General features: G+C 38.7%; 2 protein-coding genes across 4 annotated transcripts in view; both read left to right on the top strand.

The window, feature by feature from the left end:
- The window catches only part of INTU (inturned planar cell polarity protein), a 54,683-nt gene extending 45,889 nt beyond the window's left edge, over positions 1–8,794 (top strand). For 2 of the 3 annotated variants that reach the window (XM_005877765.2, XM_014549002.1), the window contains 3 exons: positions 2,133–2,322; positions 3,659–3,816; positions 6,760–8,794. In XM_005877765.2, the coding sequence (XP_005877827.1) occupies positions 2,133–2,322; positions 3,659–3,816; positions 6,760–6,871 (460 nt within the window). In that variant the 3' untranslated portion in view covers positions 6,872–8,794. Of the gene's footprint in view, positions 1–2,132; positions 2,323–3,658; positions 3,817–6,759 lie in introns of those variants that run through there. The other variant, XM_014549003.1, reaches the window with a different exon arrangement.
- A 3,774-nt stretch (positions 8,795–12,568) lies between these two features.
- Positions 12,569–27,321, top strand: part of SLC25A31 (solute carrier family 25 (mitochondrial carrier; adenine nucleotide translocator), member 31) — a 22,512-nt gene continuing 7,759 nt past the window's right edge. The window contains exons 1-5 of the mRNA XM_005877777.1: positions 12,569–12,812; positions 20,371–20,498; positions 21,933–22,050; positions 24,482–24,636; positions 26,930–27,055. Of these exons, the coding sequence (XP_005877839.1) occupies positions 12,569–12,812; positions 20,371–20,498; positions 21,933–22,050; positions 24,482–24,636; positions 26,930–27,055 (771 nt within the window). The remainder of the gene's footprint in view (positions 12,813–20,370; positions 20,499–21,932; positions 22,051–24,481; positions 24,637–26,929; positions 27,056–27,321) is intronic.

Below are 27,321 nucleotides of genomic sequence, written 5' to 3'. Positions count from 1 at the left end.
ACCCTTTTATTTAATGATGTTTACTTTGAATTTATATTAGTTCACACAAACACTCCATCCATGCTTTTGTTCCGGCCCTCCGGTCCAGTTTAAGAACCCATTGTGGCCCTCGAGTCAAAAAGTTTGCCCACCCCTGCTCTAGTAAGAGATAAAACACATACAACCCAAGCCTGTTTTGCTTAGTGGTTGGAGCATCAGCTGCCGACTGAAGGGTCATGGTTTTAATTCCAGTCAAGGGCATATACTTCGGTTGCAGACTTGATACCCAGCCCAAGTCCCAAGTGCATGCAAGGGCAGCCAGTCAGTGTTTCTCTCTCTCTCTCTCTCCCTTTCTTCCATTCTCTCTGAAAAATCAATGGAAAAGGTATCCTCAGGTGAGGATTTTAAAAAAGACACATATAAAATAATAGTTCAAAATGTGAAAGCCACCCTTTATCTCTCTTCAACAGGTAACCTCCCTTTTGTGTGTCTAATTTTTAGAGTTTACTATTTTTATGCTGTAGTAGATGCTGTGGTATGCTGCTCAGATACTCCTTATCCCAGAGTGCTCATTCCCAGTACCTCACAGAGATAATGGAGGCAGTATCTAGGCTAAGAGCCGAAATATGCCTTTGCTTGCCTCTGTGCTCATGGCTGGAAAAAAAAAATCAACTGAAGAAATATTTTACTATAGATACCAGAATTAGAATGGGGCAACCTGAATATTTGAGATGCTGATGGGGAACTGCTGTCTATATATTTAAAGATTGCCAATCAGAAGTCAGCAGTAGAGAAAAAGAAAGCAAGGTATAGTAGATCAAGTTACAGAGTCAGCTGAGCTGTGCCACTTAGCTATGTGACTTCAAGAAAGTTAATCCAAGTCCTCTGAACCTTGATTTCTTCATGGTTAAAACAAGGATGGTAATATTTACTACCCTGCAGGGTCATTATGAGAATTAAGACTAAGATATTTTAAAGTATCTACCCTGGCACAAAGAGGGTATTCAGTATATTATTATTATAGATTCTGCTGGCCTATTTGAGAGCTAAATAGGGGATGAAAGGATAGAGAAGAAGAAGAAAGGAGAAATAAAAATACTAAGAGAATACAGAAGAAAAGTAAGACTATTAATGAGAAATAGAATACAACTAGTAATTGCCATTGTAATCTAGAATATTAACCCAACTCTGCAGTTAGTGATAATTTTATTTTTCTTCAAGATAATCAATTTAACTATCATGGTAAAAGGCTTTAATGCTGCTAACTTAAATGTATTTAGTTTGTTGAAAGATGTTTTTATATGTGATCCACCCTTGATTGATAGCATGTTTATGGCTTGAAGAGATCTGGGCCAGACATGGGCTAAGTTATTTATTACCAACAATGGAAAAAAAGGGGATTGGCCAATTTGGGTTGTGTAGCAAAGGGGTGAATTAAGTTACTTGCAAGTGAATTGGTGTTTGTTTATCAATTCTATAATACTTGCCTCCATTAGGGAATTGATAATAACACTAGTCTGTACTTCAGTTAAAGAGGAAGAGGGAATTAAATGAGGGAATGAAATGTTTGGCCTAGTTTTTCTTCCCTAATTAGACTCCTAATATATATATATATTGCTAAGTGACTGTCCGACTGTCCAACCGGTAGCTATGATGTGGAATGACCACCAGGGGGCAGACGCTCCGACCAGTAGCAATGATACACACTGACCACCAGGGGGCAGACACTCAATGCAGGAGCTGCCGAGCTGCAGAGGGAGACCGATTCCGGGGTGTATCACCCAAGAACCACCCTCTCGCACTCTGGGACCCCTTGGGGGATGTCAAGAGCCGGTTTCATCCCAATCCCCACAGGCCAGGCCAAGGGACCCCACCTGCCAGAGGGACCCCGCTCACTCCGCAGACACCCTTCGAGCCGCAGTGCTGTCCCTGGTGTGGCCAGCTAGGGAAGAACTGCAGGAGGTTGGCTCCAGGGCGTGTCCATCTAGCCCAGTCCCACCCTGCCAGCCACCTTCTAATTAATTGCCTTTCAATGTGCACGAATTCATGCACCGGGGCACTAGTATTGTAGATAAAATAGTAATTAGGAATCTACACAATTCAAAATGAAGCAATATTTTTACATTTGCTTAAATATCTTTTTTTTCCCCAAGATTGACATCTGGTCCTGAGAACACACTTTTCCACTATGTTGCTTTAGAAACAGTGCAAGGGATCTTTATTACTCCTACCCATGAAGAAGTGGCCCAGCTAAGCGGCTCTATCCATCCTCAGCTAATAAAGAATTTCCATCAGTGTTGTCTCTCCATTCGTGCAGTTTTTCAACAGACCTTGATGGAAGAGGTAGGGCACTGCTATAAATATAGTTTTATGCCAGTTTCATTTCTATATCTCTAAATATTCTCTCTAAAAGCTCTTTAATTAATATGTCCAGCTATGGAAATTCTCAAAGCAAGAAACATAGTGGCTTCTGTATTCTGGATGTATTCTGGAGGGTAAGCCAGAAGGGTTTGTTGATGGATTAAATAAGGATTATAAGAGAAAGAAGAACCAAGGATCACTCCACTATTTTGACCTGAGCCTCTCAAAAAAATATTTATATTTCACATAAGTCATTGCTTTGCTAATGATTTTATCAATGGGAAATTTAGAGAGATACATCTGTTTTAAGTGTAATGTGTTTTAAGTATATTATAAAATCATCTGTTTATTTACTAGTCTACACAGTAATCTACTCATTATTAATACATTCATTAAGTACCTACTATGTATCAACAACTTAAAAAAAAATACAGCTCTAGATGGTTTAGCTCAGTGGATAGAGCTTCTACCTGCAGACTGAAGGGTCCTGGGTTCTGTTCCAGTCAAGGGTATGTACCTTGGTTGCAGAATCCTCCCTGGCCTAGTCCCTGGTCGGGGCAAGAAACATTGCAAGAAACATAGTGGCTTGCAGGAGGCAACCAATCGATGTGTTTCTCTTACATAGATATTTCTCTCTGTCCTTCCCTCTCTCTTCCACTCTCCCTAAAAATCAGTGGGAAAATATCCTCTGGTGAGGATTGTTTTTTTTTTAAAAAAAATACTACAAAGATGCCCTGGCTGGTTGCTAGTGGTTAGAGAGCTTCAGCCTGTGGGCTGAAGGGTCTTGGGTTTGATTACCGGTCAAGAGCATATACCTGGGTTGCAAGTTCAATCCCCCACCTGGTTAGAGTGCATGTGGGAGGCAGCCAGTCGATGTGTCTCTTTTACATCCAATGTTTCTCTCTCCCCCTCTCTCGTTCCTCTTCCCTCCGTTCCCCTCTCTCTAAAAAATAAAAAATAAATGGGGAAAAAAATCCTTGGGTGAGGATTAACCAAAAAAAAAACAACAACAACAACAAAGATGAGAAGTATATTGTCTCTGCCTGGAAAAGAAGCTTATCCTGTACTGGGGAAGAAAGACCTATAAACTGCTAATATAATATAACATAAATACTAATACAGGACTATGAACAAAATGTTCCCTGTAAAAGTCAAGGGATACTTTTATCTATGAAGTCTTTTATAGGAGATGGTATTTAAAGTATGAGAAAAAGTAAAAATTTTCCTGCAGGTAAGAAGAATATTATTGCAGGCTCTTAAGTGCTAGGATCAGCACTATTAATATCAGTTAATACTAATAATATCTATTAATTTACAGAAAAAGAAAGCACTAAACACTGCAGATCACTCAGGTTCTACAAATTTGGTGTCTTCTCTAAACCCTGTGAAAGAACATGGAGTGTTGTTTGAATGCTCACCTGAAAACTGGACTGACCAGAGAAAAGCACCACCAGTTATGGCTTATTGGGTAGTAGGGTAAGTGGAAAAAAATATTTGAAAGTGAAGTAAAATGTTAGAAAAGTGAAAGAAATGTGGTAAAGTTTTAGGATGTAGGCATGAAATTATTAATCTAACTATAATATTTTAATATATTTTAGAATTTTATTTACTAAGTATCTCCTTTAAATTCCTCTCAAGTCTTTTCTATTAAAAACAAATAGCTTGCCCTGGCTGGTTTGGTTCAGTGGATAGAGCATCGACCTGTGGTCTGAAGGGTCCCAGGTTCGATTCTAGTCAAGGGCACATGCCTGAGTTGCAGGCTCGATCCCCAGTGTGGGGTCAGGAGTGGTTCTCTCTCATCATTGATGGTTCTATCTCCCTTCCTCTCTGAAATCAATAAAAATATATTTAAAAATAAACAAATAGCTTTCTTATTTTACAAAATTATATTAGTGATAAACTAAAAAAAAAATGATTTCACAATTTTATAGCTATTTCCTTCTACCCCTACTTCCTCCTTTACTTCTATCCTTTCTTGCCCTCTTCCCTTTGTTCTCCTCCTCCTCATTCCCCACCAACTACAAGTCCTTGCCTGACCTGGCCCCTGCCCACCTCTCTGTTCTACCTTCTGTCACTCTCCTCCTCCATCCCATATGCATAGCCACATTGGCACCCATCAATCAAATCTTGTTTTTGCTATTCTTTGTGTATTGGCTGTTCTGCCTCTTAACCTTTGCATGTCCAGCTCCTTGAGATTCAGACCAGTTCTAAGAAGTCATCTCCTCAAAGAGAGGATCCATAATCTCTTTCCTGTATTAACATGGCTACTCAGTTACGCTCTATTATATAACCCCTTTATTATTTATTTTCTTATTTGTTTATGGTCTTTCTCCCCCTCACTAGAATGTTAGCTCTATGAGGTCAGGAATCATATCTGTCTTGACCACTGGCACCTAACACATATATTGATAAATATATAACAATTTAGTAAATGGAACTGTGCTTGGCAAACTGTGGTGGTGGGTGGGTGTTATGGCAAACAGAAAGATAAATTCACACTCATTGTATCTAGCAGTCTTACATCTAGCAGAAGAAATATGAACTATGCTCATATATCTATGTATTTATGAATATACTAGAGGCCCAATGCACGAAATTGGTGTAAGAGTAGGCCTTCCTTCCCCCGGCTGCCGGCACCGGCTTCCCTCCGGCACCCAGGACCTGGGCTTCCCTTCAGCCACCGGCAGCCACCCAGGACCCGGGCTTCCCTCACGGCCTCTGCTTTGTCCAGAAGGAGGTCTGTAAGGACGTCCGGTCTAATTAGCATATTACACTTATTATTACAGAATATGGAGATAGACTAGATAGATAGAATAAATTAGTTGATACAACCAAATGCTATGGGAATCTCTAGGATTACAAAGAAAGGCTTAGAGATTCCATTTGATCTGGTTTAGAAAATTAATTGGATTTGAATAAAACATTTTAGGAAAAAGAAGAGATGAACAAATCATAAGGCATAGCAGTGAGTAGACTGGTTTGCCAGAATGGTAAAAGAATGCCATATACCATATACATGAGCCGCAGTTTGCCGACCACTGCCAAAGAGAAAGTGAAAAAGACCAAGCTGGAAAGCAGAGAGCCTTCAATTCTAAGGAATTAAATTTTGAGGGAAATACTGAGCCAATGAAGGGTCTCTTAGTTGGGGGTAAAGACGTGGTGGAGGAAGGGGCAGGAAGTTAGGTGACACCAACTGGACACCTACCATGTAGTACTAAATTGTATGACAAACACTTTACAAACATTATCCAAAGCAGTAATTCCTGTGTGCCGGTCCATGGGATTAGAATCACCTGAGACACCTGTTAAACTCAGAGATGCCTATACCCTACCCCAATAAGCTCCCTTGTAATTCTGATGTATAACCAACCCAGCTTGGGAGCATCAGTTCAGTTCTGTAGTGTGATCAGAGCTGTGCTATTGGATAAGTAAGCATTCCAGCAAATGGAATGGTATGGATACACGAGAGAATAGAGATAGGAATAGTTAGGCACACACACAGTGTGCAGTGGAACAGTTAACTGTATTCACAACAATTGGAATAGAAAGAATCAAGAGGTGTCGAATTCTGATGATGCAGGTCTATGTAGAATAGAGACATTTAAGGAAGTCAGGCAGAACTGCTGACTTAGTTTGATTTACATAGTATTGATTAAATAGATTTTAACTCTTTAAGAAAACCAAACAGCCCGGCCAGTGTGGCTCAGTGGTTGAGCATTGACCCATGAACTAAGAGGTTCGATTCCTGGTCAGGGCACATGCCCGGGTTGTGGGCTCTATCCCCGGTAGGGGGCGTGCAGGAGGCAGCTGATAGATGGTCTTCTCTCATTAATGTTTCTATCTCTCTATCCCTCCCCCTTCCTCTTTCTAAAATCAATAAAAACATATTTAAATTAAAAAAGAAAACCAGGTAAAATTTCATTGTTAATCCCAATTCAATACTATCTGCAAAAAGAACTATCATATATTTAATATTTTAATAATAATTAACTTTTAGAAAGTAAATGTCAATCTTTAATAACTTGTACTTAAAATGATGGTATCACCATTGGCTTTACCATAATAACAATGACTAAATTTAATATTTAAAAACAGGGATATGGTAAAACATATTGATAAAATACGCTTTTTACACTGTAGAAAAATAAAAATAATTGACCTAAGGCACATATCATTTATTTAAAAGTAAATCTAGCTGCATTTCCCTCTACTATAGATTTGGATTAGTGGTTTTGTTTGTTTGTTTGCTTGCTTGTTTGTTTGTTTGTTTTTGGTGGCCCGTACGGGGAGATTTGGATTAGTGTTTTATTACTGATACTTTCAGAAACAAAATAAATAAATAAAATAAAATGAATGGAAAGTTTTAACTTTTCTTTGTTATTTGAATTTCTAAAATAAATGTTTTCTTTTCCTCTACAGGAGACTCTTTCTTCATCCCAAAGTTCAAGAACTTTATGTCTGTTTTCATGACTCAGTTACAGAAATTGCCATTGAAATGGCTTTTAAGTTGTTCTTTGGATTGACCTTGTAACTGTTTTCTTGCTACACAGCACACTGTACAATAAGAAGCACTGAGCAGTGTTAGGATTGCTGAAATCCATACACAGAAGATACAGTTTAGTTTCTTTTCACTGAACTTAATATTGTTAAATATTGAGATCATATGCTGTTGGATTTGATGCACTAGATCTTAAGTAGTATTGTGAGACTTTTGAAAAGATACTTGATCAAAATATGAAGAAGGAGTTGTTAACTTATTTCCATTTTGGTATATAACATTAATTTATTGACTAGTTTGAAATAATGTGAAGTGTTTTATGTAAAATTAATATAGAAATATTTATCTTGGAAAAATACTCAATTCGTTGTGTATTTATCTCAAGACTAATATTGAATCTGGTGAAAGAGTCAGGAAATTGAGAGAACGTGACCAGTCCTGTAACAATTAGTGCTGTAACCATGAGCAAGGGCACTTCTCTGAGCTCAGGGCATTAAAGTATCATGGGTATTAAGGCACTGTGTTTAAAAATATTTATTAAATGTCTTAAATTTCTTGATATTTTCCAAAAAAAAACTATGATCTTTTTTTAATACCGAGAATTATTAATAAATGCAGCTACTTATCACCTCAGATTTTCAAACAGACTGAAAACTTGGGGTTTTATCATAGCAGGCTTTTTTTTCTTCATTTAATAAAATTTTAGTCTATTGAACTGCTTTTCTGGTATCAAAGAATCATACTGACCACCACTCAAAAACTGAAACAAAAAGATAAAGCAAACTACAGATCTTAATAAGGAGAAATCATTTGCTATGTTATAGATGTATACCGTAATGTCCACATTGTAAAGACATTACATTTTTTAAAAATGAAACCAAACATCATCTTGGTTTTCATCTCTAAATGGATATTAAAGTAAACATTGCAAATAAACTTAGTATACCTTTTTTCCAAATATGTTCTAAGTCACATCTGAAAATAGATTAGTTTGAATACTGGACAATAAATACTTATCTGCCACTCTATTAAATAAAGGAGACAAAGTGACAGTGCAGAAACCACAGAGGTATATACTCTTTGGCAGGTATAGAAACATTAAGTTGGATTTTGTTAGCATCCTGCAAATGGGCCCTTTCACCAAAGCCTATTGATGCAAAAGATTATATAATTGCCATTTTAAAAAATATCAAGTACTGTCTTATCACCATCATATACAAGGTGGGGCAAATATAAGAATAAGCTGTTTTCTGCATACTCACAACTATAAACCTACTTTTGTCCCACCCTGTATTTTAAACTCCCCACAATTCCATTTTAGAGTCTACTGCCTTTCCTCCCTCCCTTTTCTTTAGCTATTGTTGATTTATTTTTATGGGGTTAAAGAACTATACTCAGCAAGGGACTTTGTGCCAAGGGACTTTAATGATGATGCCTACAGGCAAGATAGTAAATTTGCAGTGCCTGCTTTTTTATATTTCTAATACAAATGGGAAAACCTGTGAAACCAACTTAGTAGGTTTGTCTGCTTTGAGCATTCTTGAAAATATTGTGAATAAATTGTTTGTTGTGTGTGTGGGTTCCCTCTAAATAGTGCTGGCACATGTTATGTGCTATAAAAGTGTTAGCTGCTGCTACTATTATTAATCAAATATCCACTGGTTGAAAGCCAAGGAGTCAGCTAAATCATACCTGCTACTGTACAAAATGTTGGAAAGAAGCTGAGGAAAAGTATTCAGCACTAAACATTTTTGAGAATAGGATTTATACTTTGGCTGTTTTTTTAAAAATATTATTAAATGTTACTAAAACTTTAGGGACTAAAGTTTAGTCTATACACTAAATTGTGTGAAAATAATTTAATTTTGTAGAGCTATATTTCTATATTCCATATAATTGAAGCTATTTTTATACTGTATTGATAGTTTTTAATAAAGATGGTTTGGAGTTTGTGGTTGTGTTGCCTTTTCATGCATTGGTCCAAAAAATGTTTATTGAATTTTTACTCTGTACCAAGCGCTGCTCTGGATGCTGGGGAAAAAAAAACAAATAAAAATCCCTACCCTCATGGGAGTGAGGAGCACAAAGGCCATGAGACTCTATACTTAATTTAATATTAACACATAAATCACCAGAACTGAGTCTGTTCCCTAAATCAGTAAATAAAATGCAATGCAGCAAGTTAAACATTTTCAGCTCAGTCTGTTGAAAGAGCTGATCTAAAGTTCTTAAAGTGGAATAAAAATATGGAATAAAAAGCCATATTTGTAAGTACTTTCAGTTTTGCTGTCTTCTATCAGTGAATATATACCATAAGTTAATAAGCTTGAGGATATCATAAAGGAATCTATACTAATAAAAGAGTAATATGCTAATTAGACCAGATAGAATGGATGTCCTTCTGGACATCCTTCCGGACAAAGCCACGGCGGCTGCAAGGGCCAAGGGCAGGCAGCCATGGTGGCCGGCAGTGGCAGCAGCAGCGGGGTGATGGAGGCGGCGCCTTCCCCTGATCGGCCCAGTCGCCTCCTGCAGAGGGAGGCCAGACTGCTGCTTATCCCCTGAGGGCTCCCGGACTGTGAGAGAGGGCAGGCTGGGCTGAGGGACCACCCCCTCCAGTGCACGAATTTTCGTGCATTGGGCCTCTATTATGTTATAAACTGTATTGAGTCAAATGCAGGGGTAAGGGGAAAGGGAGGCTAGAAAGGAAGGAAGAGAGCACGGCCCCAGGGAGCAGCTGAACATTTGCTTTTCTGTCCTCTGAGATACTCATGTTCCCTGCGACCAGAGATGTTTCCTTTGACCACTCTTGGCACCTTGGAGTGGGATTCAGGTAATCAATCACCCCTTAAATTTCTCCCTGAGTGCTTGTTAACTCTTCAAACTCCCTGTAAGATTGAAACTGTCATTTTTCAGAGTTTTGCAAATAAGACACCATCATTTATTTCTTGATTTCACAAAGGATCTTAAAATCAATGTAATGAGAAGACTTTAATGTTTTTAAACCTATGAATAATGACTAGTCCAGTGATGACGAACCTATGACACGCGTGTCAGAGGTGACACATGAACTCATTTTTTTGGTTGATTTTTCTTTGTTAAATGGCATTTAAATATATAAAATAAATATCAAAAATATAAATCTTTGTTTTACTATGGTTGCAAATATCAAAAAAATTCTATATGTGACACGGCACCAGAGTGAAGTTAGGGTTTTTCAAAATGCTGACATGCCGAGCTCAAAAGGTTCGCCATCACTGGACTAGTCCAATTTCTTCAGAAAGATTAATCTGGCAACAACACGTAAAATGGAGAGAGACTTGGGCTGAAAAACTAGTTAAGAACTGAATAAGAAGCTATAGAAAGGAAAGTAGCATGAAACACCAGACCAGTAGGACTTGCCAACCTTTTATGTGAGGTAATCAAAATATTAACAAAACTAGAGGCCTGGAACACAAAATTCGTGCACTGGTAGGGCCCTTAGGCCTGGCTGGCGATCAGGGCCTATTGGGGCCTTCTGGCTGCTGGCTAGGGCCTTCCTTTGTTCCATGCTGCCCCCTGGTGGTCAGCACACATCATAATGCGCAACCAAATACCCAAGGGGACACTTTGCATATTAGCCTTTTATATATATAGATTCCTACTCTGGAATCCTTTTGGCCTACATATTTGGTTTTTTACTAGTAGCATGAAAAGTGTTAAAACACACTTAAGATAATGAAAAAAAACTTAGGACGTAAGTTCAAAATTGTCAATAACTCATCTTGGGTTTTCTGGGTGTGTTTCAAGGCTGCAGATCCTACAGAGTAAGAGATAACACAGTGTCTCCATGTATGAGAAACTATCAAACAGGCTATCAAAAGGAATCAGGAATCTATTGTAGAGGGATCTCTAGGATATACGATTTTTTTAAAAAGGGAGGTGGAAGGAAATGGAGGCAGGCATGATGTACTGAGTGAGTATTCTTGCCCAAAGAAGTCAAACCTGAGTCTGCTCAGCCTCAGAGGAGTTCTCAAAGTGCAGGAGGGAAGAAGTGTAGGTGTCACCAAGACGTCTGGGCCTCCGTTGAGGTCAAAACTAAGATAACATCTGCCAGTGTCACTATCATTCTCTCATTTGTGTAAGTGCTCTAGCAGCCACATGGGGTGTGACACTGCCACAGGCGGGACAGCAGTTATGTAAATCCAGCTGTCTTTTCTTCAGACATGAGCTTTCCACATATAAAACAAGGCTATGCTCCTCACTACATTTGTTTTTGTTTTGAAAAAATATTTTAATTATTTGTGTTACTATTTTAAATGAATTAACAGTTTTACATTTTGTTTCAATTTCTGAAATGGCACATATCAATTTATGTCCCACAAAAACGGAAGCTTCTTTGGGCTCCTAATTTTTAACAGTGAAAACGGGGGTCCTAGAATAAAATCGTTTGGTCCTGGCAGGTGTGCTCAGTGGTTAGGGCATTGCCCTGCGCACCACGGGGTGGAGGGTCCAATTTCCGGTCAAAGGCAAGTACGTGGGTTGCAGGTTGATCAGGGAGGGCCCTGGTTGGGGGTGTGTGGGAAGGCAAACAACCAATGTGTCTCTCTCACATCAATGTTTCTGTTTCTTTGTCTCTCTCTGTTTCTCCCCATTCCTCCCTCCCTCCTTTCCATTCTCTCTGGGAAGCAATGGAAAAATATCCTGGAGTGAGGATTAACAAAAACAAAAAGTTTGTGAACCGGGAGGCAGGGCCTTGGCGCTGGAAGAAGGTCGTGGCGCCTGGACTGGAAGCTTCTCGCGCTCCCTGCGGGGTTGGCTCTGCGGGTTGCATCGCCAGGGAGGGAGGGAGGGAGGGACACAGCGTGGGGCGGCCGGGAGTGGCTTCTGGGGGTCCCCAGCCAGCGGAGGGCCCTCAAGGCCGCCCTCCGAGCGCCGCCAGGTACGTGTGTTTTCCTTGTCTCCTGCGCGTCTGTACAGAGCGCACTCGGCTTAGGGAACAAATAAAAACCTGGGTGGTGTGTACGAAAAAAAAGAAAAAAGTTTGTGAACCTCTGTTCTAGAACAGGTCACTGGCAACCTGCACATGAGCACTGCCTAAACCCAAGCTGTAACATGAAAAGCCACTCCATCTCCTCTGAATGTGCAGTTTGGACTGAGAGGCACTGTTCTAGATGGCATTGGCCAATTTCAGTAAAATAAAGGAGAAAGAACATGTTGACTTATGCTTCCGGGGTACAAGCAGCAAAAGCAGTGACAATGTGACTAAGTGACCTCTGCAAAATGAAAGGAGCAGAAATTAAAGCGATTTCTAAGAGAAAAATGAAGAGTAACCCTGGGAACTAAAACTAACCTCGGTTCATCCCACACTGCTCTGCTCCAATTTGCACACTATCTTCATAGAGAAATAGCTCTTCGAGGCTCAGAAGCCACGGGTTTCTTCCCGGCAGCAAGGAAACACTCGGGCACCTACACTTACCCAGACAGCACGCGTGCGCGCGCGCGCACACACACAAGTGCACGCGCTGGTAGCTACGTGTCGGGAGTCACGTGGCCCGCACCGGTGGCGGCAGGCGGTTGGAAGTGCATGCGCAGCTCCCCGGCCCCGCCCCACGTGGTGCGCCCATCTCCCAGCATCCTCAGCGCCGCTTTCCCGCCAGGACGACGCTCAAGCGGTTTTCTGCTTCCCTTCGCCTCTTCCGAATACGTTTCAGCCTGCTGCTGCTGGATTTTTACGTCCGTCATCCCACCATGCAGCGTGACCCCCCGAAGAAGAAGCCAGAGAAGAAGACAGAAAAGCGGTTCTTTGATGCCTTGTCCTTCGGGAAGGACCTGCTGGCTGGCGGAGTGGCGGCGGCTGTGTCCAAGACGGCCGTGGCGCCCATCGAGCGGGTGAAGCTTCTGCTGCAGGTGCAGGCGTCGTCCAAGCAGATCTCCCCCGAGAGGCAGTACAAGGGCATAGTGGACTGTCTGCTGCGCATTCCCCGCGAGCAGGGTGAGTCCACCCCCACCCCCGTGGATCGGGAGGGGACAACTGCAGGGGCCAGGGCCGTGTCCGTTGGGGGGTGATGGATTTGTTTCTTCAACTTGAAAAATTCAAGAATGGTAACTATTCTAAGAGGCTCTGCTTTCCCAGGGCCTGCACGTGACCAGTCCTAGTGCAGGGAAGAACACCTTCTCTTTCTCTAAATTTCTCCTTCGCAGCAGGATTTACATACACCTTGGCGCAGAAGGCAGTGTTTGACTCCCAAAATTAGAGGAGAGGAGATGCTATTAAGCATTTTGCTGTGTGTTAACAAATGTCCAGATTGCTTAAATACTTGTTGAAATACTATGTTCTCCAAATATGGGACCATTGGGGCCTCCCGGTACTCTGATCCCTATTCGGTGAAAAGGGGTTCTGTTTATTCTTGAAAACTACTGAAGAGGCAGTCACCTCTGCACAGATATGAGGGGGGAGCAAAATAACATAATAAAGACAAATAATTTTTTTAATATATTTTATTGATTTTTTACAGAGAGGAAGGGAGAAGGATAGAGAGTTAGAAACATCGATGAGAGAGAAACATCGATCAGCTGCCTCTTGCGCACCCCCTGCTGGGAATGTGCCCGCAACCAAGGTACATGCCCTTGACCGGAATCGAACCTGGGACCCTTGAGTCCGCAGGCTGAAGCTCTATCTACTGAGCCAAACCGGTTAGGGCTGACAAATAATATTTTAATGCAGTATTTTTTTAAATCCAAGATGAGCAAAATAAAATTTTAAAGACAGGATCAGTATTACCAATTTTTCTTTTGCATCAGATCCTGTCTTTGTTTAAAATTTTAATGTTTTTGTGGAGTCTCCTCTCCCTCCCCTCCCCCCCATTAATATTGAAAGAAAGATTTCAAGGGCTAAATAATGAAAGTGCTTTGTTAGCCATTAAATGCCTTCCGGTTGCAAAATGGCTCCTAAGTTAGCTCAGAGAATGTCAGGATAAACTTATCAGAAGTCTTCTATTATCCATCCATATAGTTGGATTCAATTGAAAACTCTGTACGAACTTTTTTTTTTCTTAAATATATTTTTATTGATTTCAGAGAGGAAGGAAGAGAGAGAGGGAAACATCAATGATGAGAGGGAATCATTGATTGGCTGCCTCCTGCACGTTGGACGGAGCCAGCAACCCAGACACATACCCTTCACCGGAATCGAACCTGGGACCCTTCAGTCCACAGGCGGACGCTCTATCCACCGGTTAGGGCTCTGTACGAACTTTAAAAAGGAAATAGGCCTATTGACCCCCGTCATGTCTTGTTCTGTGTGTTCAGAACAAGACATGATGTGGCTTCAACTCCAGTGCAGTTCCCTCTTCCACTCTTAAGTCTGGGTCAGGGTATACTCTCCTAAAAAAGAGCGTTCTCTTCCTAGGGATAAATCTGTTGGGCACAATATGTAGAGTCCAAAGTAGACTCTTAAGGCATCGTCTAAATTATGAATTTTAAATGCCCATCTGAGAGCAGAACCCAGAAAGCATAAGAGTGGTTCACATTCTCCACACCCCATTTATTTTATTAGAGCAAGTTCCCCATTTCCTTTAAGGTTTTTACTAGAAAAGTAGGAACGTCTTTCTCCTTAGTTTATATTCTAAAACCTCTTCAGAGAAGTAGGACTGCTTTATTATTAGCTAATCTACTTTGCATATTTAGTCGGGTGAAGTTAAATATTGTGGTCAGATTGTGCTGACCAGTGCTGATTTATATTTTAAATGTTCTTGGTAATATTTAAATCTGAACATATTCAATATGGCTCTTATAAATTGCAATCATTCTGAATAGTATTTTGGTTTCTGGTTTCTATACCTTCAAAGATGAGATGATAAAAGCAGAACTTGAAGATGTTTCCTATTCTTGTATACAGGGCCTTCTTATGAATACACCACAGTATATATCCTACAGTAAAAGGCTAATAATTCACAACAGGGTTAATATTGCCATCTAGGGGCTTTTTGTGAAACTTGTGGGGAATTTTTTAGTTAGCACAAAGATAGAGGGGTGTAATCTTTAATTGTAATAACGTGAAAGATAAAATCCAGGGAGGCTAAGCATCTTGCTGCTATACATGGCCAGCCCTGCACAAGGAAGACTTATCCTGTATCCTGAAAGACTCAGATTTCTTCTACTGGATATTGTAGCAGTAAAACCTGTTTATGATTATCTAAGCCTCTAACCCAGCCGTGGGCAAACTACGGACCGCGGGCTGGATCCGGCCCGTTTGAAATGAATAAAACTAAGAAAAAAAAAAGACCGCACCCTTTTATGTAATGATGTTTACTTTGAATTTATATTAGTTCACACAAACACTCCATCCATGCTTTTGTTCCGGCCCTCCGGTCCAGTTTAAGAACCCATTGTGGCCCTCGAGTCAAAAAGTTTGCCCACCCCTGCCTAACCCATGGGTTCTCAACCTGTGGGTCGCGACCCCTTTGGGGGTCAAATGACCCTTTCACAGGGGTCACCTAAGACCATCGGAAAACACATATATAATTACATATTGTTTTTGTGATTAATCACTATGCTTTAATTATGTTCAATTTGTAACAATGAAATTGGGGGTCACCACAACTTGAGGAACTGTATTAAAGGGTCGCAGCATTAGGAAGGTTGAGAACCTAACCTAACTCTGATTTAATCTAAATACAAACTATCTGGGCATAGTTCTAGTAAACACCTCTGCTTTCTTTCTAGCCCAAGGATAGATTTCTCTATTCTTGCTCTGAACATAGCTTTAAACATCTCTCTGGATGTCTTTGATACTTTTTATAAGCTTTCCTTGGATTATGAAAGCTTCTGGATTTATCCTGAATAATGCTGTTCTGAAAGATTTACTCTATTCTTCAGTTGGTTTTATGATCTTCAACTTTGTGGGGTTTTTTGTTTTGTTTTGTTAATCCGTTAATCCTCACCTGAGGATTTTAGGGAGAGTGGGAAGGAGGGAGGAAGTAGTGGGAAGGAGAGAGAGACACAGACAGAGACAGAGACAGACATCAATTGGTCGCCTCTCACAGGCACCTCAACTGGGCCTGGGATCGAACCTGCAACCCAGGTATGTGCCCCTGACCAGGAACTGAAACCAAGACACTTCAGTTCTCCAGTCACTGCCAGGGCTGATCTTCAACTTTGTATGTGCAGTTTTATTTAATACTGTTTAAATTTGTATTACACAAGTAATGCATGTTTATTATAGACAATTAGAAAAAATAGAGAAGCAAAAAAGTAAAAACAAATAACTGCTAAAATCACCACAGTTAACATTTTGGTGTCTGTGCTGTGATGTTTCACTGAGCAAAATATGCATATGGAAATATATTCTTAATTAAAGCAGTTGTTGTATTTAATATATTGTGAAATAGCCTTTTAAAAATCTGAACTCTGCAGTCTCATTTTTAAGAGCCTACCAGAACTCTTCTCATTTAGGTGTTCCTGGCCATGAGTTCATCAGCTATCTTTAATCTAAACTTTTCCAAACTTATTTTTTTGAAGGCTAGAGCAGTGAAGTTTTTATTTGAAGAATGTTTTGGGACATGCAAATAACATTAGATATTTACTTTATTTAAATAAAATGAGAAAATAAGCTTTACTGATATTTAGTGTGTGAATTGGCACTGGCATTTATAATTGGGCCAAAAGTCAGTTACATATCACGGGACACTAAGGCATTCTAAAAAAGGAGTAGGGGTTAGTTCCACAATGTAGAGGGGATAACAGGCACTTGTCCTCAGGTATTACATAATAAACATGTTATAGTTTATGTTTGCTCAGCTAAATGGATCTACAGAGACAAGAAGACTATTTGAATATTTTAAATTATCAACAAGAATATTTGAAATATAATGTACACTATTCTTAAAAATTAACCTCGCTCTAAAGATGCCTTAAGATAGTAGGAAATGATGGCATAAAAACATCATGTGGCTCAGTAGTTGAGTCAGCCTATAAACCAGTAGGTCCCCGTTTGGTTCCTGGTCAGGGCACACGCCCAGATTGTGTGCACAATCCTCAGTAGGAGGCATGCAGGAAGCAGTCAATCAGTGATTGTCATCATTGATGTTTCTATCTCTTTCTCCCTCTCCCTTCCTCTCTGAATCAATAAAAATACATATTTTTTAAAAAACATTATAATTAGCAAGATATATGAAAATATGTTCTAATGGTTCAAATAAGTGCTCATTTATATTCAAATACCTCCCAGCAATAAGTTTTCCCCAAGCAACCTATTTAAGTAGCTCTTTGTCATTCTCCATCTCCATATACAATTTTTGTTCTTATGACCACTTGACATAAAGTTTTTTTAAGTGAGGAATCTTTATCTTATTCTTTAATTTCTATTTTTGGTATACTACATAATAGGTATACTAGCAAAGGCATATGACTTTTAAAAATGTATACATATTTATGATAGGCTACATATATTTTTACTGATAGGCATTCTGCCAAAACATACTGGGACCCACTAGTCTAGAATATATTCTAACTGTGCCTAGCATTCCCATTATTGGCTGTAAATTGACCAGTAAATGGCCAGTAACTGCTTCCTATTTCCCATCAGTTCTATTTTAATTCTTGATTATTTTCTCAGAATTAAGTTCAGAGTATGTTTTTTCTTGCCCTTAAATTTTGAAGAGATTATTTTTTCTGAGCAATTAAGATACTGATATTATCAAAGATACCACAGTTGCTATGTTTTTCTCTACCAATTTTGTGATTATACAGAGTGTCCCAAAAAAATGTATACACACACTTTAACAGCTGACACCTCAATTTGGAAAATGAAATGTATTTTATAAATACTGCCTTTATAATTATTCAAACTGGTATACATATTTTGGGACACTCTATATATTAGGAAAGTGTCCTTTTAATCTGTATGACTGCTTTTCCCTTTTTTTATTCTGACCTAAAACAGGCTTGTTTTTTTATTGAGAATGAATTTTATAGAGAGGCAGTAGAGATTTAATAGCTCTAGGTTGGAGTCAGAACTGGAATCAAGTTCCAGCCCTTCCCTTACCTTGTGAACTTAAACCGTTTTTATTTAACCTCTCAGCCTCAATTTTCTCAGTTGTATGCTACATACCTGATGATGTGGTAGTTGTGAGGATTAAACAAGATACTGCCTATAAAATATTCAATTATGTGTCTATTGCATAGTTAGTGCTCAGTAAATTTTAACTCTTTAAGTCATTATGTATGCATTCATAAATTTGTAAACATGTATTTCTGATGTTCATTTGTAAATAAGTGCATCTGGGATAAACTTGTGTAGAGGAGCAAAAATTTTCTTTCTACCCCTCTAGCATCTTTGAATACTCTGATAATCAAATTAACAGAAGACATTTTAACAGGAGAAAAGCAAATTTAATTGGGTACATACATGGCCCTATAAAAATCTGAGAACCACAGGCAGACAGTTGAGGCTTATATGTCCATTCTGAGCTAAGAAGAATGGGGTAGGGTTGGGTCTTCCAATGGGAGGAAGAAAATTTACAGGAAGATAGGAAAAGCAAATATTTTGTAAACAAATGTTTGTTGTGTTTTGCTGAGGTAATGGGGCACTGAAGAGACTTTGAACAAACAGATCCTGCCCAGCTACCACCAGTTTATCATACCTAGCTTATACTCTTTGATAATTCTCTTCCTGTACCAAGCCCTCTCTCTAAATTTGTTCTGGTAATTAAGGAGAAGGTTAAAATAAATTTAGAAAGCCTTCTAGCTTTTTGTTTCTTAAAAACAATCAGCCCAAAATAATACTCCAGAGACACATTTTGGGGTGGCAAATTTTATTCCTCTATGCTTGAACAGAGGATAGATTTTTTTTTAGTCTGAGGGAATGCATTTTTTATCTTTAAGATGAAGAGACTAATAGTACCTACCTCATGTGCAACTGTTTTATATTCAGATTATGGTTCACCAAGATTCTGGGGATTTTCCCCCACTAAATATACTTACTTATTTAGCAGATAAGTATCTTTCCCTCTGTGTACTACACTAATTTAACTTTCAGGTTCTGAGTACCAGCCCAGTAAGCTGAAATTATTTTATTTTTTCCATCACCATTTATTCCCTCTATGCCCTCTTCCACCAGCACCACCACCCCCTATCTCCCTCCCCACACCCGACAATCACCACCTGTTATCCATGTCCATGAGTTCTCTCTTTTTTTCTTTTTTGTTCAATCCCTCCATCCCCCCTCCCATCCCAGAGCTATCTGCCTGCTCTCTATGAGTTGTCTTTATTTTCATTTGAATGTTCATCTTTAGAAGACTGATTTTGGGTGTTCTCTAAGCTAGGTGGAGAGGTATCTTATTCAGAATAGTAAGATGAAACCATTTGACAATTTGCAATCTAGTAAAAACAATTATGGCTACTGAAGAGCAAGCCTGTTGCATTCTGGGGCAGCTCTGGATTATAAAGGCAGCTCTGAAATATAAGGGTAACACATATTAGGATTGGTCAATCCATTGAGATTTGAAGTGGGAAGATTATTAATCTCTAAAGTTTCTTCCAATCTCTCTATCAAGCCTTCAATTATAAATTGTTCCCTTTTCTGTCTGGGTTTCAGAACGTAAAGATAAGGATGCTTTAGACTTCTGTCACTTTCTCTTTCTCATAAGTATGTATACAAACCAATTCTGTTCTAGCAGCCTTACTACTATAGGAATTGTATGTCAGGATTTGGAAATGACACTTAGAGTTACTAACTTCTCTGACAAATACTCCTGAACTGTTTTTCTAACTAGTGAAGAAACCTATATTCAACTGATAATGGTTTTCCAGAGGTTGTTAGGTATTCAAGGCTTTTTATTGGAAACTAGAGGCCCAGTGCATGAAATTTGTGCACAGAGGGGAGGGTGTCCCTCAGCCCGGCCTGCCCCCTCTCACAGTCCGGGAGCCCTCGTGGGCGGGAGGCGACCTGGTGATCAGGGGAAGGCAACGCCCCCATCACACCTCTGCTGCTGCCACTGCCGGCAGCACAAGCCTCAGCCAGCCCTGGTTACCTGAGCCTCGGGCGGCCCTGGATGGCTGGGCAGCCACCATCCGAGGCTTGCCTGTGCCTTGGGCTGGCCCTGGGGCTGAGGGGACTGGGGGACTCCAGAGGAAGGCACACAGAGCTGCCGGGCCCACCTGGGGGTGGGACTGGCCTTGCCATGCACCTTCCGCCCTAGCGGGGCTGAGGGGACTGGGCGCCGCCATCTTGTGGCTGTGGGCACTGCCATCTTTGAGGGCGTGGCAGTCAATTAGCATATTCCCTCCTTATTGTCTGTGGGTGCCCAATCTTTGCAAAGGTGTGAGGGTCAATTAGCATATTCTCTCTTCATTAGATAGGATTAACAAAATTGAAATGGAAGTACATGGAGTTAATACTACTTTTTTTCTTCAGTGGAGACACATAAATTTTTTTTCATGAGAAATGGATTTGCTTTTAAATAGTTCAAATAACTAAGTTTGTTAAAGCTATGGGAATTATTTAATGATAATACAGTATAAGTTTATATGTAGTATGTTTTCTTTTGTAGGTTTCTTGAGTTATTGGCGTGGCAATCTTGCAAATGTCATTAGGTATTTTCCAACACAAGCTCTAAATTTTGCTTTTAAGGACAAATACAAACAACTTTTCATGTCTGGAGTTAATAAAGAAAAACAGGCAAGTATAGATAATATCTCTAAAATTTTCTAAGAAATGGTTGGTTTGTCTTACGTATGATGGGCAGATGTACTCACGTGGTAAAAAAAAAAATATTTAAAACAGTTACTGTTAACACAATATTTCTAAGTTATATAAATTATATGTGAAAACCACAACTTTTACAAATTTCTTTGAACACAGTTTTAATATTTAAGGCATCTCTTGTCTCAAAGCAGTATTTCTCTGAATAAATATTAATTTTAATGTAATTATATTTTATAATCACTGCTACACTAGAAAAATTTAGCATTTTGCCTGCTTTTATTAAGCAAAAAAGAAAAATCAGGCAAGAGGTATGTATTTCTGCCCTAGCTGGTTTGGCTCAGTGAATAGAGTATTGACCTACGGACTGAAGGGTCCCAGACAAGGGCACATGCCTGGGTTGCAGGTTCTATCCCCAGTAGGGGGCATGTAGGAGGCAGCTGATCAATGATTCTCTTTCATCATTGATGTTTCTATCTGTCCACCTCCCTTCCTCTCTGAAATCAGTAAAAATATATTTTTTTAAAAAGAGATATGTATTTCTAACTCTGAGGTAATTTATTCCTTAAAAAAGCAAGTTGTTTCTTCTTTATTACTAAGGACCTATTTAGCTGAGTTTTTTTTTTTTTAAATCCCCACCTGAGGATATTTTTCCATTGATTTTTAGAGTGAGTGGATGAGAGAGGGAAAGACAGAAATATCCATGTGAGAGAAACACATCAATTGGTTGCCTCCTGCACCAGTACCACCAGGGTATGGGCTGGGGAGGGGAAGAATCTGAAACTGGGGTTCAAAATTGAATTGAGACCCTTCGGTCCCCAGGCCGATGCTCTATCCACTGAGCCAAACCAGCTAAGGTTAGCTGAGATTTAAAGTGCATATAGCCCTAACCGGTTTGGCTCAGTGGATAGAGCGTCAGCCTGCAGACTGAAAGATCCCGGATTCGATTCTGGTCAAGGGCATGTACCTAGGTTGCGTGCACATCCCCAGTGGGGGGGGTGCGGGAGGCAGCTGGTCGATGTTTCTAACTCTCTATCCCTCTCCCTTCCTCTCTGTAAAAAATCAATAAAATTTATTTTTAAAAAATAAATAAAGTGCATAGTATATATAATCTAAAGGCATAATTACCTCATGTGTCCACTCTCGCTAATTTGGGCTACTTTTTCTGGAGGCCATTAAAGTATTTTGCAATTTCAGTATGTCAGCTTCTAAACTGTACCTCCTAGACTGCCTGGTAAGAAACAAAGGACATGTAGACAAGTATTCTGGATAGTATGATATGCGTTATTACAGATGTTTACTTTAGAAAATCAGTTTGTAAATCTGGCCTTTCAGCCTTTAGAAAAATAAGGATTTCACACAGTTAGGTTCTGTAGTTTAATAACCACATTTTAATTTAATATGTTTCAGTTCTGGAGATGGTTTTTGGCAAACCTGGCTTCTGGCGGAGCAGCTGGGGCAACATCCTTATGTGTAGTATATCCACTAGATTTTGCTCGAACCCGAATAGGTGTTGATATTGGAAAAGGTATGGGATTTTTAGAAATACTGACCCTTCCTTCTTTGTGTTTTGAATAATGTATTATTTATTCTAAAATTATGCTGTAACAAGTGTTAGTTACAGTCTAAAAATTGTATTCTCAACCAAATGGTAAGGTCATAGGGGCTAAAGATTACTACTTTTTTCCTTTTCCCTTAAAAGAGGGAAGGGGAAGGCCAACACTCTAGTAACAAAAGAGCAAACATAAAAACTGTTTAAAACTTTCTTTTTTATTTCCCTGGAGAGCCACCTCCTAGATCCCTCATACACTTACTCCTGCCTCAACTATGACTCCTCTCTAGGTTATATGTACAGCTCTCATGCTAGAGATTCCTTTTCCCACTGTTCCTATGTATTTTATTTACCATATCTTCTATATTTTTGTTATGCAACTGTTTTGGTAGATTATGTTCTTCAGTAGCTTTCTGAGCTTTCTGAAAAGAGTGGAACAGGAGATAAGTTGAGATCTTGCTTATTTAAAAATATCTCTGTTTTATCCTCTTAATTCTTGGCCATATAAAAAAATTCTGGGTTTACATTTAATTTCTTTCACAATTTAAAAAGTATTACTCTGGATTCTAGTTTCTAATATTGCTCTTATGAAGTCGATCTCTTACTGTTGATCCTTTTGTATGTATCTTTTTTTCTTTTTAATCACCTTATATCCCTGATGACCTGATATTTCACAAGATGTATCTTTGTGTGAGTCTTTTTTCTGTAATTGTGGAGGCAACTCAGTCTGGAACCTTATGTTCATTTCTGAGGATGGCAGAGGAGAAAGAGACTTGGCTGGTCAGGGTGAAGTAGATTTTGAGTACCCAAATGCTACTTTGCTTTCACTACAAGAATAGTACAGTACTTAGTCCCCCTAATTTCTAAGTTTTTCTGAGGTTGGAGTCCAGGGCTTTCTTCTCAACAGTATCTCCTTCTGCAAGAAAATAAGTTTCAGTTTTCTCTACTTAGTGAGGTTCCACTCCTCCACCTCCTTCCCGTCATGCTAAAATTTGTGGATTTTTGTCAATGTTCTTCTTTGCCTATATGGCTTTAAACCTGTTTTCTTTACTAGAGGCCTGGTGCACGGATTCAGGCACTGGTGGGGTCCTTTGGCCTGGCCTGTGCCCTCTCACAATCCAGGACCTCTCGGGGGATGTCAGAGGCCCAGTGCACTGATTTGGTCTGATCCCCACAGGCCAGGCTGAGTGGCCCCACCAGTGCACAAATCCATGCACCGGGCCTCTAGTATGCATATAAGATCTTTGTTAATCTCTTCCTACCCTCCCACCTCCTCCCTTCCCTTTGAGATTCATCAGTTTGTTCCATGCTTCCATGCCTGTGCGTTGAGCATCTGCCCCCTGGTGGTCAGTGTGCATCATAGCTACCAGTTGAACAGTTGCTTAGGCTTTATATATATAGTATCATTTTAATAAAATGTCTTAAGGGAGCAGAGATTCATTTAATAAATATTTCTCCATTGAATGCTGTGAACCAGGTGTGCATGTGCGCGCGCGCGCGCTCTCTCTCTCTCCCCCCCTCCCCTCTGTCACTTTCACACACACACACAAAATATAAAACATGGAATTTGCAGCTCATGTACCTTATAGTGTAGTGGGGGACACAAGTAAAAAAACAATGAAGCAATGACTAAAATATACTGCCACTTAGCAGTAAATGTCATAACAAAATTAGGAGAAGGGAGTGACATCAATTTTAGATAAGTGATCAGAGAAAATATCTCAGAAAGGATAACAGTTTGAGGAAAAATGAAAATAGGGGTTCCATCTTATCATGTTTAACTGGCAGTCCAAATTTTATTGTTATTGCTAAGAAAGTGAAAATAATTCATGTTCCTTATTTAAGTTCAGTAGTTTTGTTTTCTCTGAAAATTGGGAGAATTTAGCTTATTTTGAAGAATTATATTCTACACATAATATTTCAATTATTGGCAAAGAGTTCAAGTCAGGGGACAATAAAACAAAACCAACAAACACTCAAAAACTGTGACACTCCATCTAAAATGTTAATGATTCTTAAGTTACTAGTTTTTAGTTTTGTCTTTTTGCTCTATTTGTCTGTTTGCTCTTCAACTGAAACAAGTCATGAAGTTTTTCATTCCTAATGAAAACTAAAAATTTCTAAATTCCTAGTTGTTACATTTCTAGGAACTTCTGGTAATTTTATTGAGCCTATCATGTTGCTTGAATTAGATTGGTTTTATAAGAGATTAATATTTTAAAAAATTTAAAGATACTATTTGAAACCTTAATTATTTGTTAACTAATGGGAGAATTTTGATGTGTGCTTTTATTTTGTTAGATTTTTTAAGTGGCAATTCCAAATACTTTAAATCTGTAAAATGTTTAAATAAAGTATTTATCTGATATATAATGCTGCTAATAAATTTTAAATGGCTTTATTTTAGGTGCTGCAGAGCGACAATTCAAGGGTTTAGGTGACTGTATTATGAAAATAGCAAAATCAGATGGAATTGTTGGTTTATACCAAGGGTTTGGTGTTTCAGTACAGGGCATCATTGTGTACCGAGCCTCTTATTTTGGAGTTTATGACACAGTTAAGGTAATTTGGGGCTTTAGTATATATTAAATGGTTCGTTTCGTTTTTTAAATTCTTTATTGTTTAAAGTATTACATATAGTATTACATATGTCTCCTTTTTCTCCTCATTGACCTCCCTGGCCACTATCTCCCTTTCCCATCCCCCCACCCCCCCGCACATGCCCTCACCCCACTAGTATCTGTGTCCATTGGTTATGCTTTTATGCATGCATACAAAGTCCTTTGGTTGATCTCTTACCACCACCACCACCCCCGCCTTCCCTCTGAAGTTTGACAGTCTGTTTGATGCTTCTCTGTTTCTGGATCCATTTATGTTCATCAGTTGATGTTGTTTATTGTATTCCACAAATGAGTGAGATAATGTGATATTTATCTTTATCTGACTGGTTTATTTCGCTTAGCATAATGCTCTCCATGTCCATCCATGCTGTTGCGAATGGTAAGATTTCTCTCTTCTTTACAGCAGCATAGTATTCCATTGTGTACATGTACCAGAGTTTTTCAATCTGCTCATCGGCTGATGGGCACTTAGGCTGTTTCAGATCTTAGCTATTGTAAATTGTGCTGCTATGAACATAGAGGTACATATGTCCTTTCTGATTGGTGTTTCTGATTTCGTGGGATATATTCCTAGAAGTGGGATTACTGAGTCAAAGAAGAGTTCTATTTTTAATTGTTTAATTGTTTTAATTAGTAACATGTTCAGTAGATATGTTTACTTATAATTATATAAATCAAAATAAATGATGGAATAAGAGACATTATAGAGTTGTTTAATCATGACTTTGCCATACCTAACTAAATTATAACTCTATTGTGGATCTGATTTGAGATATAGAGCATAAACCCAAACGTTAAGTTTTTTTGCTGTTTACACTGAAAAACTCACTATACATCATATTGCAAATATGAAGCATTCTGGTTAGGCTTACATCACAGTCAACTCTTTGACATATAGAAAGGCTCTGACAGAACTTCCTGATTTTACATTGAGTTTATTATCTCATTTTTCATATGCAAATAGTAAGTTTACTATCACCATTTTAGAAAGTAGGCAAGGCATAATTAGTTAAATATAATAAATGCTACTATAGCTCAGGTGTTTATTAGGTACTGTTAGATTCTTTATTGTATTCTCCAGATTGTTTTAGCAATTGCCTTTTCATTTCAGATTTTAATATCATTTCCATAAGGTAGGAAAGAAAAAGAATGTAACAATGGCTACCATTTTTGAGCTATTAGTTCTAGGAACTTCATTAAGTTCTTTACATCCTCACAGTGTTCTGTGATAGCTTTTTAAAAAAATGTTTCTATTGATTTTTGAGGAGAGAAGGGAGAGAGAGAGAGAGAGAGAGAGAGAGAGAGAGGGAAACATACATCGAGAGAATCACTGACCAGCTGCCTCCTGCACACTCCCTATTGGGGATCAAGCCTGCAACCCGGGCATGTATCCTGACCAGGAATCGAACCAGTGACTTGTTCAACCACTGAGCCACACTGGCTGGGCAAGGATAGCTTTTAATATCCCCATTTTAAAGATAAATAACTGAGGAGTGGTTAAGTAATTTATGTACATGGCAAGCAAAATATCCCATTACCTTAATAACTATATCATAATGCTTCCAAAATTAGGCAATGAAATTAATATTAGTATTGTTTACTAAATTAGATTAAACGTTGATGGAAGTTTTATAATAGTTTTCTATATTATCTCTACCCTCTATTAAATATAGTTGCATATCATTTTTATTATGGTTCAGACATAGAACTTTTAGTTTATAGTGTGCTTTTTCTTATGTATATTTACTTAATAACGGAAAAGTTTATGTGCACTTTCCCTCTTTGCTCTATTAGCACCTCTAGTAGCTGTGAAATTTAGGAATGTTTCTTCACTAACTTAGTGCTTTAAAGCTGTTTATCAAATATTATCTTTTGATGATAATAGCAGGCATTATTATTTCAGTTTTTTTCAACTCTGTGAAGAGCCATGAACAACTTTTTTGGTCACTAGCTGTTATCTTCCCTAGTTTTAAGTGCCATTAATGACAAATCAATTTAGAAAATATGCTTTTTTCCCCCAAATATGTTTTTATAGTATAGTCATGTATGACATTCTCCTTTCTAACTGATAGCATGCTAATATTTCAGTTTTTCCACATTAAATTCAACTGTTTTTAATTGCATCTTAAATATAAATGAGCCTTCTTTCATATATTCTTAAGAGTTATTCTTTGACTTAAGATTTAAGATGCTTTAGAAATTTAGATAGTTACTTTATACATTTTTTTTTCTAGGGCTTATTACCCAAACCAAAGGAAACCCCATTTCTTGTCTCCTTTTTCATTGCTCAAGTTGTGACTACATGCTCTGGAATACTCTCTTATCCCTTTGACACAGTTAGAAGACGTATGATGATGCAGGTATTTTATATTATTATTTGAAAGTTTAGTTGAGTTTTCCACTATCTCTGATACTCAGGTATAATTTATTCAAATTTTAGAGACATTTTGACTGGAAAATAGGTCATTTGTTAATAAATGCATGCTGTGCTTTCGCCCAGTGGCTCGGTTGGAGCATTATCCCATACACCAAAAGGTTGCCATTTTGATTCCCAGTCATTTGCAGGTTCAAACCCCTACGGCAGGCAACCAATCAATATTTTTCTTGAATTCATCGCTCTCTCTCT

This window comes from Myotis brandtii, unplaced genomic scaffold (assembly GCF_000412655.1).
Source record: "Myotis brandtii unplaced genomic scaffold, ASM41265v1 scaffold53, whole genome shotgun sequence".
NCBI lineage: Eukaryota > Metazoa > Chordata > Mammalia > Chiroptera > Vespertilionidae > Myotis > Myotis brandtii.
Note: the sequence above shows the minus strand (reverse complement) of the source record. Positions and strands in the feature narration are given on the sequence as shown.